Genomic DNA, 15,280 nt, shown 5'->3' with positions numbered 1-15,280 from the left:
AGAGTGAATGCAAACGTCCCCTCGCTCTTACATAAAATCTCAGCGCACTCCACAGGACTTCACTGTGACCTCCTCCCGACTCAACTCTCAGGACGAGGAATGTCGCCGCATTGACGCTGCGTCACGTCCAGTTTGACCAACTGTCAGGCGTGGGTTGCGTAACGGCGTGGAAAACGCCAAGCGGAAGTTCTTAAGCCAGATATGGATTGGTGGGTGGCGCCACTACGCCAGAGCCGTTGGATGGGAGGGCTCCGCACTAAACACGTGACTAATTTGATGCTGCATTCAGGTGGTTGTCATAAAACAATACAAATGTAGCTTCATTCTCTCAAACTAAATGCAGCAGGCGGAAGCTAAAGAGAAGAAGCATCGTCTGTGTGTAACGACAGCACACAGGTAGTCCGGTAGTATACAGACTCTATGGACTGCAGTAGTGAATATAACGTCTGACTCACATGATCACAGGCCGGATTATAAACTACTGCCGTGACGGAGCATCGTGCCGTGGTCGCTTTTGTTTGGTTTCTTATTTCAACTTATCGCCGTTTCTTTGGGTGCTCAACTTAACTTAACTTGTATCCGACGTCAGTGAAGGCAACACAGCTTCCAAAGGCCACCGTGAGACGGCGTCACCCCGAGCGAGAGAGGCCGGTGTTTGTTTGTGGTGCCAGGACAAAATGCTGAATCCGCAGAGGTCTCTGTCGGAGCTCCCGAAGACGTCGACGGCCAGTCAGGTGGAGCGCGTTGTGCTGGTAAGCTGCTCAGCCGTCGCGTATATCGCACCATTGCACTAGCAAACAGCGCTGTGACTGAAAGGCTGCTGGTGCTTCGCACTGAGTCGTCTGTTCTTGCACAGAGCTGCCCACGGTAGCTGTTAGCCCCGCGCGCTGTCATGTTACTGTGACATTGTGGTTGACGGTCAGTGGGCCCATGGCAACGGCTCACTGACCGTCACCGTGAGAGCGACAGCTGAGCCCGAGCCTTCTGTTTGCTGCTGACTACCGATGACAAACTGGACCTAAACGTTTTCCCTGCAGGGCGGGGGTCGTACTGTTAAACACGGCATCAACACGCGTGTAAATGTCACAGAGTGTATCTCTACGACAGCAGGAGGGAATGATCTAATATGGCTGTGAACAGATTCAGCCATGTACTGGTAAAACCGTCTGCTTGCCAGTAACAACCAATCACAAGTGAGCTCCCAGTGTCACAGCTGGCTGACGGTCCACAGCTGGCTGACGGTCCACAGCTGGCCTGTCCTTCAGTAATGAGACGCGCACAGGAACAAAGTCTGAGCTGGACACACGGGGCAGTAACATCACAGCTAATAATGTCAACACTTTTGTGAAAGAACATTAGCAGTGTGGTTTTAATGCTTTCATACAAACCAGTAGGGTGTAAGGTCTACTGTAGCGAGCCTCTGCACTGAGCCCCACTGTGGACACGCGGCACATTACCACTGCTGCTTAGTTCCACGTCACAGCCTGTTGGAGTCATTAGTGTCCAGGATCAGACCGTTTTAAGTGGCTGAACCTGGACCATGAAACAGTGGTCTGTGTGGGGACGTTAAAGAAACAACGGCTCGTTGGCAGAACGGCTTGTCCCCTTGTAGACCGGTGCTCCCCCCAGTGGGCCACACCCCACAGTTTGTTCTAGGGTTCCCTGTGTTCATGTGGATGTTACACCGACATTAATGACACTGCTAGCCAGTTAGCTTTTTAAAACGGGCGTAAATATTCCATTCAAACCCTTCAAGTGCTCAATTTCAGTCTCACATTAGTTGAATTATTTGAAAGAGGCGAGACTACAAAAGGTCAGATAACAGACCTGACCTGACTGCTGCCTGTGTTGCAGCAGAAATCTTCCATAGAGTCAATCAGTCTAATCAGATGAAGTCAAAATACACCTTTATGGGTATTGGACACAATGTTGCAGATTATTAGGTAATCATGTAAATTACTGACATATGAGTAATTTGAAGTCTCGTATAGTTATTGATATGTATTATTGATCAATAATGGGTGGTGGCTGTAGCTCAGGAGGTAGAGCAGGTCACCTACTGATCAGAAGGTTGGAGGTTCGATCCCAGGCTCCTCCACTCTGCATGCCAAATATCCTTGGGCAAGATACTAACCCCAATTTGCTCTCCGATGTATGAATGTGTGTGAGTGTAGTTAGAAAGCACTCAGTACAGAGGTAGTGCTTGTGAGAATGGGAGTGACTGGGTGAATGAGGCATGTTGTATAGAGCGCTTTGAGTACTCCGGGAGAGTAGAAAAGTGCTGTATAAGAATCAGCCCATTTACCATCAATAATAGTAATTGTGTACGCGTGCAGGGCGAGCTGTTATCTTTGTCTCTCACTAACAGGAAACTGGTTCACTGTGTTTGGCAGGAGGAGGAGTTCAACTGGCTGCTTAAAGAAGAAGTGCACGCTGTCTTAAAGCAGCTCCAAGATGTTCTCAAGGTAAACGATGAGCTTTCATGTGTTAGAAATAGTTGCATAATTACGTGGCTGAAATGATACATGAGCTTTACCCATGGAGCTCTTTGCTGGTCACGGTAAGTCTTTGCCAGGCTGACAGCATCTGGCAGGTCACTATGACAGAGCGCTGCTGTTTTAACTGAAAGGCTGGGCAAACACAAGTGTCCTCAGCATCATAAATACACAGTCCTCTAACAGGACTCCACAGCAGAGCAGGAAGAAGCTCTCAGGTCGTTTCAGCACATGAAGAAGTCTCTGCTGTGTTCTTGTCACCAGGAGGCATCCAGACGTTTCTCCATGCCGACACCAGGCTTTGAAAATCAGCTGAAGCAGGAGAACTTCATCCTTGGCAGCTCAACGTAAATGCAGCTCACACTGCCGTACTGTTACCGTGGTAATCATTTGTGACATCACGTTACATGTAGCGCTGTCGGCATTATACGTGATAGGGTCACCTTTCACATCCACTTCCTTCTGTATTTGTTGTCCTGTGATGATTCCAAAGGTAAAAATGTGACTTTTTCCAGCAGCATGGATCAGGTGAAGGGCGTGCTGACTCTGCAGGGGGAGGTGCTGACTCAGGCTGTGAGTGTATGACGTTCTCACCAAGGCTTTTAACGACACTGCTTTAGGCTGAGCATCTTTAATGTTTGACTCTGTCTCAACAGGATATCAACCTGAAGGTTGCAAAGAGCAGCCAAGTGTTGCACTTCCAGTTTAGAGAAGACAAACAGTGGAAACTGCAACAGGTATAGAAAACAGCGCTGCACTTAATACAACACGTAGCTGCTTCTCTGACTTTACAGCTACAGAAGTTTGAGGATGAAACCTTAGAAAACAACGAGAAAGAAGGCAGCTCCTCAGCTCCCCAGTATAACGCTCACCATGAAGCAGCTAACGTGCAGGCTGCAGAGGCCGTGCACGACATGGTTCACACAGAGCAAAGCAGCAATCTCTTACTGTTTGTCAGAGTGCAGCCAGGCTGAGGCAGAGCGATGTTAGGTCAGATATTAACTACCAATGAAACCAGTCTCACGGCGTTAACGGTCACTGTAACGTTTGTGTGGGCCCTCTGCTAGCACGCGTGTAGTGTGACATCACAGAAGTATTACCTGATGCATCCATGTAACTATAAGACTGTCAGCATGTGTCTGTTCAGAGTTTAATGACAAACGTGAGCAGGACTGTGGTCAGAGGGGCGGGGCCTCTGACCAGGGAGGCCTGACCACATCACAACCAGCGAGCTTCTAACATGACTTTGAATTGAATCAACACTTTGCATTAATTATACCAAACACAGTTTGACATTCAGAGCATTATGAAAATATCACTGAGCCCAAAGCAGCCGAGCTGTGGGCAGGTGTGGGTGGAGGCAGACGCCTCGGTCTACTTTGGAAACGTGACACTGGTCACATGTTGTTCTCATGTTAGGGACATGTTATGCCACGAGCTGAAAACAAAGCAGCAGATTCTTTCACATGTCTGATGTTTGGTAACATCCAGGAGGGGACAGTGGATCCAGTTCTCCTCTCTACATGTTGGTCCCACAGCCAAAGCGTCCGTGATCGGCTGCAAACACTACGTTTGTCTTAATGTCTGAGCTCTGCAGTGATGGAAAGACCCCAAGCAGCACATTGTTTGTAGTTAGGAATAATATCTTTGTCATTGTGAGGCCGTGTTTATTTATTGAAGTTCTCTGTACAGACTTTACCAGTTATTCAGGTCCTGCTTTCATTTGCATGATTATGTTGTCAAACAGAAGATTGCTCCTCTCTGTAGTAGCTCATGGAAAAACCAAGCTGTTAAACATGTTCACAGTTAAAGCTTTACTTATTATCCGTACGAGTAGCTGCACCTGATGACTTACAGGCGACGGTCTGTAAGTCATCAGCTAGTCTATGGCGTTATTTATGTGCCACTATTCTGAGCGCACGTAAAAAAGGTTTGCAGGTGTAAGTGTTGCATTTTGAGGAGAAATTTATTTTGAGTGAAGAAAATTCATTGCTGCGTGCAGAAAATATATTTCAGTGTTTGCTGTTATCCACACACACACAACAGCAGCCCCTCTCGCTCGCTCAGTTTTTGCACTTGCGCTTGTTCGCAATGTGTTGCTCGCGCTCTCAACATTTCAAACTCCGCCCCTCTGTGTTCCTTCGCCACTGCCTCGTTTGAGTTTTGGACGAAATGGATTCTGGGATATTGCATTTCGTCATTTCGAGCTGATTGGAGACCAAAACAGCCAATCAGATATTTTTGCATCCAAGTCTGTGATTGGCTGGTTTTGTGGCACAAATATAACGGTGTACAGAAAGAGTTGAGCGCACACGGGCAAAAATGTTGAGAGCGCGAGCAACACATTGCGAGCAAGCGCAAGTACAAAAACTGAGCGAGCGAGAGGGGCTGTTGTTGTGTGTGTGTGTGTGTGTGTGTGTGTGTGTGTGTGTGTGTGTGTGTGTGTGTGTGTGTGTGTGTGTGTGTGTGTGTGTGTGTGTGTGTGTGTGTGTGTGTGTGTGTGTGGATAACAGCAAACGCTGAAATACATTTTCTGCACGCAGCAATGAATTTTCTTCACTCAAAATAAATTTCTCCTCAAAATGCAACACTTACACCTGCAAACCTTTTTTACGTGCGCTCAATTTTTTTTTACGTGCGCTCAGAATAGTGGCACAAAAATAACGCCATACTAGTCTAGCTTTTAAAAGTGAATGCAATGAAGCCGAGAGGTGATGCTGGACAGTTTTCTTCAGGAACTTGTGTTAACATATGACCCCCACCCTTCACTGGTCCTCGTTTCTGTGGCCCATCAGATCCAAGATGCCAGGAACCACGTGAACCAGGCTCTGCAGCTGCTGAGCAGCCGTGACGAGAGCTACCACTTCAAGTCTGGGGCTGAGGTCAACAAGGTGTGTCCCTGTTAGCACAGAGCTGCCACTCTGCTGATGCTGCTGATACTAACATCACGTTTGTGTTCATGCTGCAGCTCATGGATGGAGTGATGCTGCAGCTTACACGAGCTCGAAACCGCCTCACTACCCCGGCCTCCATGACGCTGCCTGAGCTGGCTGCCAGCGGTTTGATGGTAAACACGCTGCACTCAATGATCTTACTGAAGAATAACTGTGTAAAGATGCAGGTTTTAAAGAAAACATGACAGCAAGTTTAGTCAAATCAGGTTCCTCGTGAGAGCAGGGTTTCTCAGGAAGCTGTCCTGCTGTAGGTCAGTGCAGTGTAAACTGTTCCAGCCCTCTGACTCTGGGGGGAGGCTCCCGCTGACAGACGAGGGCGATCTATGGCATCAAAAGCAGTGCTGAAGTGGAACAGTCGCAGTGAGTCATAGTTAGGTCCTGTAAAAAGCCCAGTCTCAGTGCTGGGCTCTGAATCCACAACTGTTCTGTGAAACCAGCGCCCGCAGTCTGGGTTGGCGTTGACTAACCTCGGTCGACACTCACAGGATCCGAGATTAACTTCAGGTAACCTGTAGGAGCTATTTACACCTTTGCTGTCCACACTTTAGACCTGTGTAATGCAGGATATGTTATTAGAGCCACGTGGCAGTAGCCACATCAAGTATTACTCGTTATATCGTTACCCAATGAACCTGCTCGGAGCCCATGCTGCTCTGATGTTAGAGGAGAAAGGTTGGAGAAGCACTCATGGAGGTGGTGTGGGTGGAAATAAACTCCACCAGGGCAGAAATACACCAAAGCAATCTGCAGGTTGTTCCTGGCTCTGATGATGAATTTTAAAGCAGGACTTGATGAGCTCTGAGTGCTGGCTCAGTGAAGTCACTGCAGAGAAACCCAGCAGAGTAATACTGCTGAAGGTTAAACCTTCCTGTGATGTTTCAGCCTGACTGCCTCACACCGGCCTCTCTTGTTTGATCACCAGAAAATGTTCTCTCCTCCCATACCCGGGGATGTCATGGTCAACTTTTACATCAACTTAAGCAAACTGTGTCTGACTGTGTACCAGCTCCACGTGCTGCCTGCTAACACCACCAAGGTTAGACTCTGTGACACCGTGCACCCGTCTGTGGAGCCGCCCTCTGTCATGTGACCAGTGTTTGTGATCCTTCTCATATCTGCAGAATTTCAAGCCTGCTGGGAGCTCAGTGCTGCACAGCCCTGGAGCGATGTTGTAAGTCCTTCAGTCCTCTGATGAAGCTTAAACATGTTGTAGGAGGTGAAACGTTTACACAAAGAGCCATCAGTGTCATTGCAACTATTCCTGTACATGCTTATTATTAGAAAACGACATATTTCCATTACCAGATGATGCAGCCTTATTCTGTTGTGTAATATTACTGAAACCTGGCTCTATGAGTAATATTTAAATATGACTGTGGCCAAATGGCCTCTTACTCAACAGCTGGGCTCCTGCCCCATGATGCTGGCTTGGATGGAAACTGATTTACTATCTAGTTACTGGTAACACACAGTAGTGCTAAAGTGTACATGGTGGACAGTATCTAAGCTCTCTTTACATTTTGCTAACACAGTGAGCTCAACAACAACCGGTTTGAGGTGAGCCATGTTCACAAAGTGGAGTGTGTGGTGCCTTGGCTGAGCGACACGCTGGTGTTCTTCACCATATCCCTGCAGCTCTGTCAGCAGCTGAAGGACAAGGTCAGTCCCTCAAACACTCGCACATTATTAATCATGATGTGAGAGACGTGGAGGAGATGGAGCATTCATTCTGGGAGCACGTGCTGTCTGTTCGGCAGTGTTTGGAAGGTTACTTTTAAAATGAACTGTTACTCGCCACACCAACACCAGCTAGATGTTTAAATCTTCATATAAATGAGTAACAGTAGGTGGACATTAGGTAAGGCTGCACTTTTTTTGCAGCGATCTCATATAGAAAACTATCCCACGCGTATATAAAACAGGTCCGTGGCTCCGAACCGTAGTAAAGGGACCTCTGGCTGATACGTCGGGCTCGTAGCTGAAAACTAGCTTTACTTTGTTGTGTGGGTCAAGTTTGCAGTGAGAGACAGAGAGAGGCGTTGAAAGGCTGCTGCAACAGAACTTATTGTTTCAGAGGAAAACAGGAACACAGCGTACAGTCGAGTCTTAACAGCTTACTTACAGCTGGGCTCGTCAGGCTCTCTGTTTGGCTGCAGTGGTTATTATTATATTTACATGCTTCCAGCTCCCGTTTCTGCTCCGTGACAGCTCCTACTGTAACACCTGTACTGATTTTTCTGTGCCAGCATGACACCAATGTGACTAAAAATGTTCAAACATGTAAATGAAATATGAACATTTACTCTGAAAACTGAATTAAAAGCTAAAAGTGAAATAAAAACAGAAACTAATTAGAAAATATGAACTTTTAGTAACACCACCATTCAGTGTAGCGAGGCTTAGCCTAACCCCTGATGCTGATGGTTCTGGAGCTTTCATGGGGGGCGGGGGGTCTTTTTGTCACGCTTAAGTGTTTCGGATCAAACATACAAAAAGTCAGTTATGATGAAGGGCACGAACACGTCTCCACACCACTGTAACTAACCTGGGGTGAACCGAGACGTTAGCCAGGGTCACGTGACAGCTGTATGAGCAACGTTGGATAACAAAGACTTTGGGTTTGTTTCATTTACTTTAGAGAAGCAGCCTGAGTCTTTACTGTGGGAACAGATCGGGATCAAAGAGCTCTGGCTTAAATGATCACAGCACAGTTTGCCTAAACGTGTTTCTACAGTGGCGTGAAGTATTTGACCGTTTGGCAGTTTGTTTCATAAAGTGACCTTTCCTTTTGGTCTAGACAGTTCTTTGTTTTTCACCATTAAATCTGTTACAGTGAGCAGAAAGTGAAAGGAAGTGAGAACTGTTTCATCTTTGACTGAATCCCAGCTGCTTCCTTCCCTGCAGATCTCGGTTTTCTCCAGTTTCTGGAACTACAGACCTTTTTAATCCTGCAGCCCGTCATCCTCCAGGCTCCGCTCGGACTCGCACTTAGCACTCTGTTGTAAAGGAAGTGTTCATTATTTTAGCTATTTGAAATGCAGTGTGATGTCAGAGCGCTAAAGCTCCGCCCCCAGTGATGTTAGCCCAGATAGCAGACAGTCCCGTCAGTGCGTCTCAGTACTGCCGTGTGGATTCATGTCATTTGGTTCCCTTTAATAGAATTATTTATTACCCACACTCACATTCCTGATTGTGTTTGAGTTGTTTTGTAGAACACTAATTTTGTACTAAAAGTACGTTTCTTGTACTTGTTCTGTCCCAGCATGGTGATCGCTTTGAAAGCTTCCTCGTAGTAAAGTCCTGCCCTACTACTGTGGTACTGGTACTGTGGTACTGTGGTACCGTAGTACTGTAGTACTGTAGTACTGGTACACAGGTGGACACCACAAGCCTGTGACTGTGTAAAATGCTCAGAGTCAAACAGTCTGCTGCCACTAACAGCATCATCTATTCACTCTGCTGCATAGCATTAACCTCACATGCAGCAGCAGTGCTGCGTGACAGTGCCTGTGCATTACTGTTATGATGCACATGGAAAAGGCAGTTTCAGTGGCTGCCAAGCGCATCATGTTGGAGTGGGAACAGGAGGACGAATCTGTGATGAAGGTAACAGTTTTCTGTATTTTTGATGGGACCAAGAACGTAAACAAAGGAGGAAGGTCTTTGAAGAAGCTCCTGTTCTGTTTCTCCTGCCGTAGCACCTTTCTAATCTTCCCACAGGAAACAAACCTGCTCCACAGTACGTCGAGGACGGGGCTCTGCTGGAGGCTGTCATCACTGTACCAGGTCGTTTGGGGTGTAATGAGTGGCAGTTTGGACATAGATGTCAGCTGCTCAGCTCATTTTACCTGTCACTAGCTGATTGGCTGACCTGTGTATGTAGATACTGAGATGCTTCTTCACAGAGCTGAGCTCTAATTGATCCTGTTTCCAGTTTTATAAGGTGCACAATCAACAGAGGAAGTGTTGCTCTAGCTCAGCCTCTTCCTCCGAATTATTCCCTCATTCAGTATGTGGGTGTGTGGGACACAGTAAGAATCAAACGTTGTTGTAATGGGTAAAACATCTGTTAGGAGTGATATCACGAACATGCCACAGTCTCCCCCTGTGGTCTGCTTTACAGAGAACCACGCACGGCGTATATTTACACGTGTCATGGCTCCTCCAGTCTGCTTTGGTTCAGATTGTCGCGCAGTCCTGATGTGCTGTGTTTGTCTGCTTCTGCACACCGGCCTGAGCTCAGTACAGATGGCAGCACGTTTGTTTCAGAACAGCAGAAGCTGTAAGAAAACCCGACGAGCAGGATGAGCAGAAACACATTTGTGCAAACTGATGAACACAAACGTGGCTGGAGCAGGGCCCTTCATCCCTCGACCTCACATTCCCTGTTTGTTACTACATGGATTTATTTAAATAAGCTACCTGTGACATCATCTGTTGCTGTTTGTATTCGTCTTGTGTTGATTTTCTTTGAACCAAATACTATTGTAGACATGAACAAATGACTTCTTTCCACTAAGTATTAATGTATTTAAAGATGCCTGTCATGTAAAATGTGGAATGTGTGCAATTAAACTTTCGTCCTGATGAACTCTCTTTGGTGATCTTAAGATGCATGTAATAAAAAAGTCATCACTGAACTTCATTTGTATTATTGGAAATGCAGTGCCACATTGTATTTGTCACATTTCAGGTTGTCAGATTTAATATTAGACAAAAGATTCATGCAAAATTCATTTTTGTAATGATGTCCTACATTAGGGGGGGAAAGAGATCCAAACCTACCCGACCCGGTTTGTTTGTTTGTGGTAACACCAGCTGCACCTGATTTGCAATCAGAATTCTGAAACATCCATCAGTTTGTTCCATGAAGCTCAAGTTCATGTACTTGGTTATACAGCAGCACAGTGAGATGAAACACCAGGACCTTTACTTCTGAAAGGCTCAAAACAGACAAAATGATATTGGAGTTGTGCAGTCAAAATCCAGTTGTGATGCCTTGTCATTGCCAAGAATAAATGCTGAGGGAAGCAACAATGGTTGCTGACTGAAGTAGTCGCACTCGAACGTCAAGGAAGGTGGAAGGAAAGCAGATTACGCAGACATGTCAGGTTTCCAGAGGTGAGCAATTTATTTACAGTGAGCTTAATTTAATGTGTAACATGGCTCTGGTGACACAGCTCACCTCTGCTCTCTGCTGCATCTGGTAGAGACTGGCTTTAAATAGGGCCATCAATTTCCCTCCAATTGCCCAGCCAGTACCACTCACACTGAGGGATCTAAAACTACACAGATGATCTAAAACACAAAACCTCTACACACTTCTAACATGCACATTTACACAACTAAATGGCAGTATTGATGAAAAGAAAAACATTCAACAAATCCCTTTAAACCTTAACACAAACAAAAGGAAGCATCTCTATGGACAAAGAAACCCCTCCACTTGGTTTGACCTGCTGATGTCATGTGTGACATCATCAGGACTTTAAAATGAGGAAATGCCAGGTGGGCGTTTCCCCACACCTGACCCTCATGAAGACTGAAAAGACAAAGTATGAACGAATTACTTAATGTGTAACATAATAAAATATAAAGAAACATGTACTTGAGTATTTGTCTTAATTTGCAAAATGTTTGATTTGCCGGCAACAAAACGCTTCCACAAACAAACCCGGGATAGTGAGTGAAGCAAAGTTACATGACAAACAGCAAATCATAGCAAATACATAGAAACAGAATAATGTGCAAAAAAAAAAAAGGTAAACACATGTGGGACAAATGGAGAGCATTGCAACTGCTCCTCCACTTTGTCACACTGACCAGGAAAAAACAAAGCGAGCAACTTGTGTAAATCAAGGTAAAAAAAACGGTTTCCCCTCCTCGTCAACACTGACGAACCATCGAGGTCTGCAGAATGATCTGACCAATGGCTCAGACGGTTCAGAGTCTCTGAGGTCATAGTGCTGCCGGGACTGCCCTTGACCACCAGCACTGTCGGTGTCAGCGCTGGAACACGACCATGAGGAAGACCTTGATATAGTTTGGGGCACCATCTTTCTCACTAGAAGAAACAAGACTTGTCATCACTGCAGTCTCAATACTGAGAGATATTGAGATGAGATACTGCAACCACTGGCACTCCCATATTTTCATATTCTGAGACCGAACTCTATATTGCTCGTTCCCATAGAGCAGGGTTTATCAGAGCTTACCTCCAAAATATGGGAATGGACTGTCTGCAGTCCTCACACTTGCTTCAGATGTTATCAGTCCATTCATTGGACATTATTGGTTGTAATCAGCCCCACAGATAGGAGCCAGGAGAGGCCCTCTACCCCTGCTAATCGCTCAGGTTTGTTATCCATTCACACAGAGGGCCACAAAGAAAAGGACGGGAACAGCCCAGAATCCATTTTCCTGACTTCATGCAAATAAGGCAGTGCTACCAGGTAAAAGGATTGAAATGGACAGCAGTGATTTTAATGAGTGAGTTAATGTGGTGTTGATATACCAGCTTTGACATGTATTTGTAGACGTTATGTTTTCCACTGTCTTTGTGATGCTAGCTTAAAGTTACTGTGAAAGGTTCATGTATACTGTGGTTGGTACGTCTTCGTCTTGGCTGTAGCGTTCTATTGTTTCTATTTCTGTTTTCTCTAACTGTTATTACTGTAATGAGGGTCTAACAAACAATTGATCTAATTGATCTCATTATCATTTGTTTATTTACAATTAAGTGCTTCCAACTTCTAGTCACAGTTTATAGGTTGCTCGTAGTTTTTAGCTTCTACTCGTGCTTATTATGGCTTCATTTTGAGCTTATGTCATTGCCTAATTTACACAGTTAAATGGTTCTGTATAAGAAATATTCTTGACAAATCCAGAAAACAAAAGGCTCGGTGATGTCAGACATGACATCATCAGCACTTTAAAAGTCAGGAAATGCTGGATGTCTCCTACACCTGACCTCCGTTTAGTAGGATGAAGGACGAGCTCAGAGCAAAGTAATAATAGTAAGCTTAACCCTTAAACAAGAAGCAAACATTTAAACCTGAAACATAATAAAACAAGATATGACTGTGTACTGCTTTAATCTGCTGTTTTTTATTTAACTGCAACATAACACTAAAGCATCCCATGTCCCAATTGCCAGTCTTGGTAGCCGGGGTTCGGTCCACGTGGGTGGCTGGCCTCTCCCTTGGAGATAGGGTGAGAAGTTCGGCCATTCGGGAGGGGCTCAGAGTAGTAGTATCCTTGGGCAAGATACTAACCCTAAGTTGTTCTTCGATGCATCCATTGGAGTGTGAATGTAGTTAGAAAGCACTATGTATGGAGAAAGTGCTTGTGAGAATGGGTGAATGTTGTATGGAGAGTAGAAAAGCGCTAAATAAGAATCAGAGTCTATAACTGCTCACAGACTGGCTGTCAGGAAGCCGTTCGAACGCAAGCAAAACCGGGACACAATACAGAGCTATGCACAAGACGTAGACTACAAATTTATTTATTGAGCACTGTTCATAGATTAAAATCACAAAGTGTTGCACAATAAAACCAAAAATATTAATAAAATATTGACATGAAACAATGAAAACATTAATTAAAGCTTGTTTGTATAGAAATGGTGCCTGAGAGACCAATCCCCACGGGGACCAACAGTAGCCTCGGACACGAAGACCTGAGTGCTCGGGATGAAGCACGAGGTTTCAGGGATAAACTGACCAGAGCTTCACCATGTAGAGCTCAACAAGTTCAAACTGAAATTTTAAAATGAAACCTAAAATTTACTGGCAACCAATGAAGAGAAGCCAAAACTGGAGTAATATGTGGCCTCCTATTGGTGCTGCAGTGTTCTGTCTGAAGGCTCCAACGCTGATTTGTAGAAACCAGTAAAAAGACCACTGGAGTAATCCAAACGAGAAGAAATAACAGCATGAAGAATCATCCCCGGCTCAGCCTTTGACACCAGCAGCCTGACCTTAGAAATGTTTCTCATGTGATTAAAACACTTCTGAACCAGTTTGGAGACATTGAACTGTCGCTATGACGCCCAAATTTCTGAGACTCGATTGAACGGACGAGTCTAAAACACTGATGCGCTGCTTGATAACTCCAAATGATCATCATCATCATGTATGGAGGTGATTATGACAGTGAGTATCTGTTGTGTGCCCACCTTATTACTAAATTAGGCAGATCACTCTGAATTGAATCAGGACATAAAGCACGGTCTTTATGTTGCTTTATTGAACACTCTTCATCTTACAACTAGCCACTTAACGGGGCTTCCTTCGGACAACAACATCCGGTTCAAAGGTCATCACCTTAAGACATAGCCATATCAGTACATATCTTCAACCATCTTTAAAAATGGTAGAGGGATGGTTTGGGCTGCGTGTCAGGCAGTGCTGGTGGGAATCTTGTGAAGGGAAAAAGATGCCATCTAAAAGCATGCAGTGGGAACTATGGAAGAAATTACAAGAAAGCTTGATTAGGAGAGTTCAGGCTGCACTGAACTCTGGTGATATCAGCTACTGACTTTGTTAGAACTGTAAAAACTCAGCTTTCATACTGTATGTCTCTGTGTCAGAGATGTCAATAAATCACTGCACCTATTTCCATGTTTCCTGTCAAAACATAAAGAAAAGAAGACTTTTGCTCTGTACTCTGCTTTATTTGAAATGAATGGAAGAACAAAACAAAATGCTTCCAGTGGAAGGATGGCTTTGACACTGGGAAAGTATTTATGGTCTGTATCGGGCTTGCCTGTCCATATGGAGCAAAAACAGCTCTGCATCATACACTCAGGCTCCTGACATCTTTCTGCATTAGGAAACCTAATCACAGTTTATAGACAAGTCAGTGTCATTTTAGTGACAGTACCAGGTTGTTTCACAGCAGAAGTCAGCCATGTTTAGGGAAGGTCTCGTCCCTTCAGACCTCCACATTTTTATTTTCAGTACATCCAAATAAATGCAGTAGGACAGTAGTTTATCACTGAAGTCAATCAAAAGCCAACAGATAGTTGGCCTGCTCGAGGAAACCTTACTTTCTGGGTTACGTTTCATGCTGGTACTGTGGAGATCTGACTGTGGACCTATTTCACATATGCAGCCCTTGGACAGTGTCCAGGTACGTTTAAAAAGAGAGTAACAGTGAGACGAAGCCAAAGAAAGTGAATATAACAACCCACAAATAGTGTTTAGGTCGTTATATCTTTACAGAACTATTTTTTACTGAAGAAGTACCAAAACCCTGCATACATTTATTCCACCGTCGCTGGAAATCTAGTCAGCATGTAGAGGAACCTGTTTGTTTTCTATCAGACTAAATGTGTCTCTGTGTTTATGATACACTGGACGCTTTCTTATGATAAATAATGGATTTCTGTGTCCAACTAAAGAGAGACCCTTCACTGATGACGATGACGTAAACAGACAGACGTTCACAGCGCTATATACTGCCCCCTCATGGTCATCTTACAAGCAGCGTACACTATGGTTTTATATCTTCACAAATATTTTATATTTTTTATTAAGATTTGTATGTTGTGTTGTTGTTTTTTGAAACTATGGACGTAACGTCTGTCAATAAAGATAGATAGATAGATAGATAGATAGATAGATAGATAGATAGATAGATAGATAGATAGATAGATAGATAGATAGATAGATTGCTGACAGCAGCATCTTCAAACATCACCACACATCATACTGAAGTCATTCATGCAGTTTGTAGGAAACAGGCCGCTGTGTTCATTTCACAGGCGGAGGTCACGTGTTTACCTGTACATAGAGTCGCCATTGTTGTTGTTGTTTATTTGTTTGCTGT

At 44.7% G+C, this 15,280-nt stretch overlaps 1 protein-coding gene across 3 annotated transcripts; it reads left to right on the top strand.

Moving 5' to 3' along the window:
• Positions 1-322: 322 nt before the first annotated feature.
• On the top strand, positions 323-10,089 carry rogdi (rogdi atypical leucine zipper). 3 transcript variants are annotated; one of them, XM_085402820.1, is made up of 12 exons: positions 323-396; positions 590-752; positions 2,394-2,465; positions 2,760-2,842; positions 3,011-3,068; positions 3,152-3,232; positions 5,291-5,386; positions 5,464-5,562; positions 6,372-6,485; positions 6,571-6,620; positions 6,982-7,108; positions 8,354-10,089. In XM_085402820.1, exons 1-12 carry the CDS (start codon positions 338-340, stop codon positions 8,393-8,395), a joined length of 1,044 nt encoding a protein of 347 aa, XP_085258946.1. In that variant the 5' UTR covers positions 323-337; the 3' UTR covers positions 8,396-10,089. The 3 variants fall into 3 exon arrangements, with proteins under 3 accessions (XP_085258946.1, XP_085258944.1, XP_085258943.1); XM_085402818.1 differs by lacking the exon at positions 323-396 and having other exon boundaries at positions 424-752; positions 2,369-2,465; XM_085402817.1 differs by lacking the exon at positions 323-396 and having other exon boundaries at positions 430-752; positions 3,014-3,068.
• Positions 10,090-15,280: the final 5,191 nt, after the last annotated feature.

Source organism: Rhamphochromis longiceps, linkage group LG4 (genome assembly GCF_057381845.1).
Source record: "Rhamphochromis longiceps isolate RC_006_pf linkage group LG4, R_longiceps_female_GT1.1, whole genome shotgun sequence".
NCBI classification, from domain to species: domain Eukaryota; kingdom Metazoa; phylum Chordata; class Actinopteri; order Cichliformes; family Cichlidae; genus Rhamphochromis; species Rhamphochromis longiceps.
The sequence above is the reverse complement of the archived record's forward strand: the minus strand, read 5'-3'. Positions and strand labels throughout refer to the sequence as shown.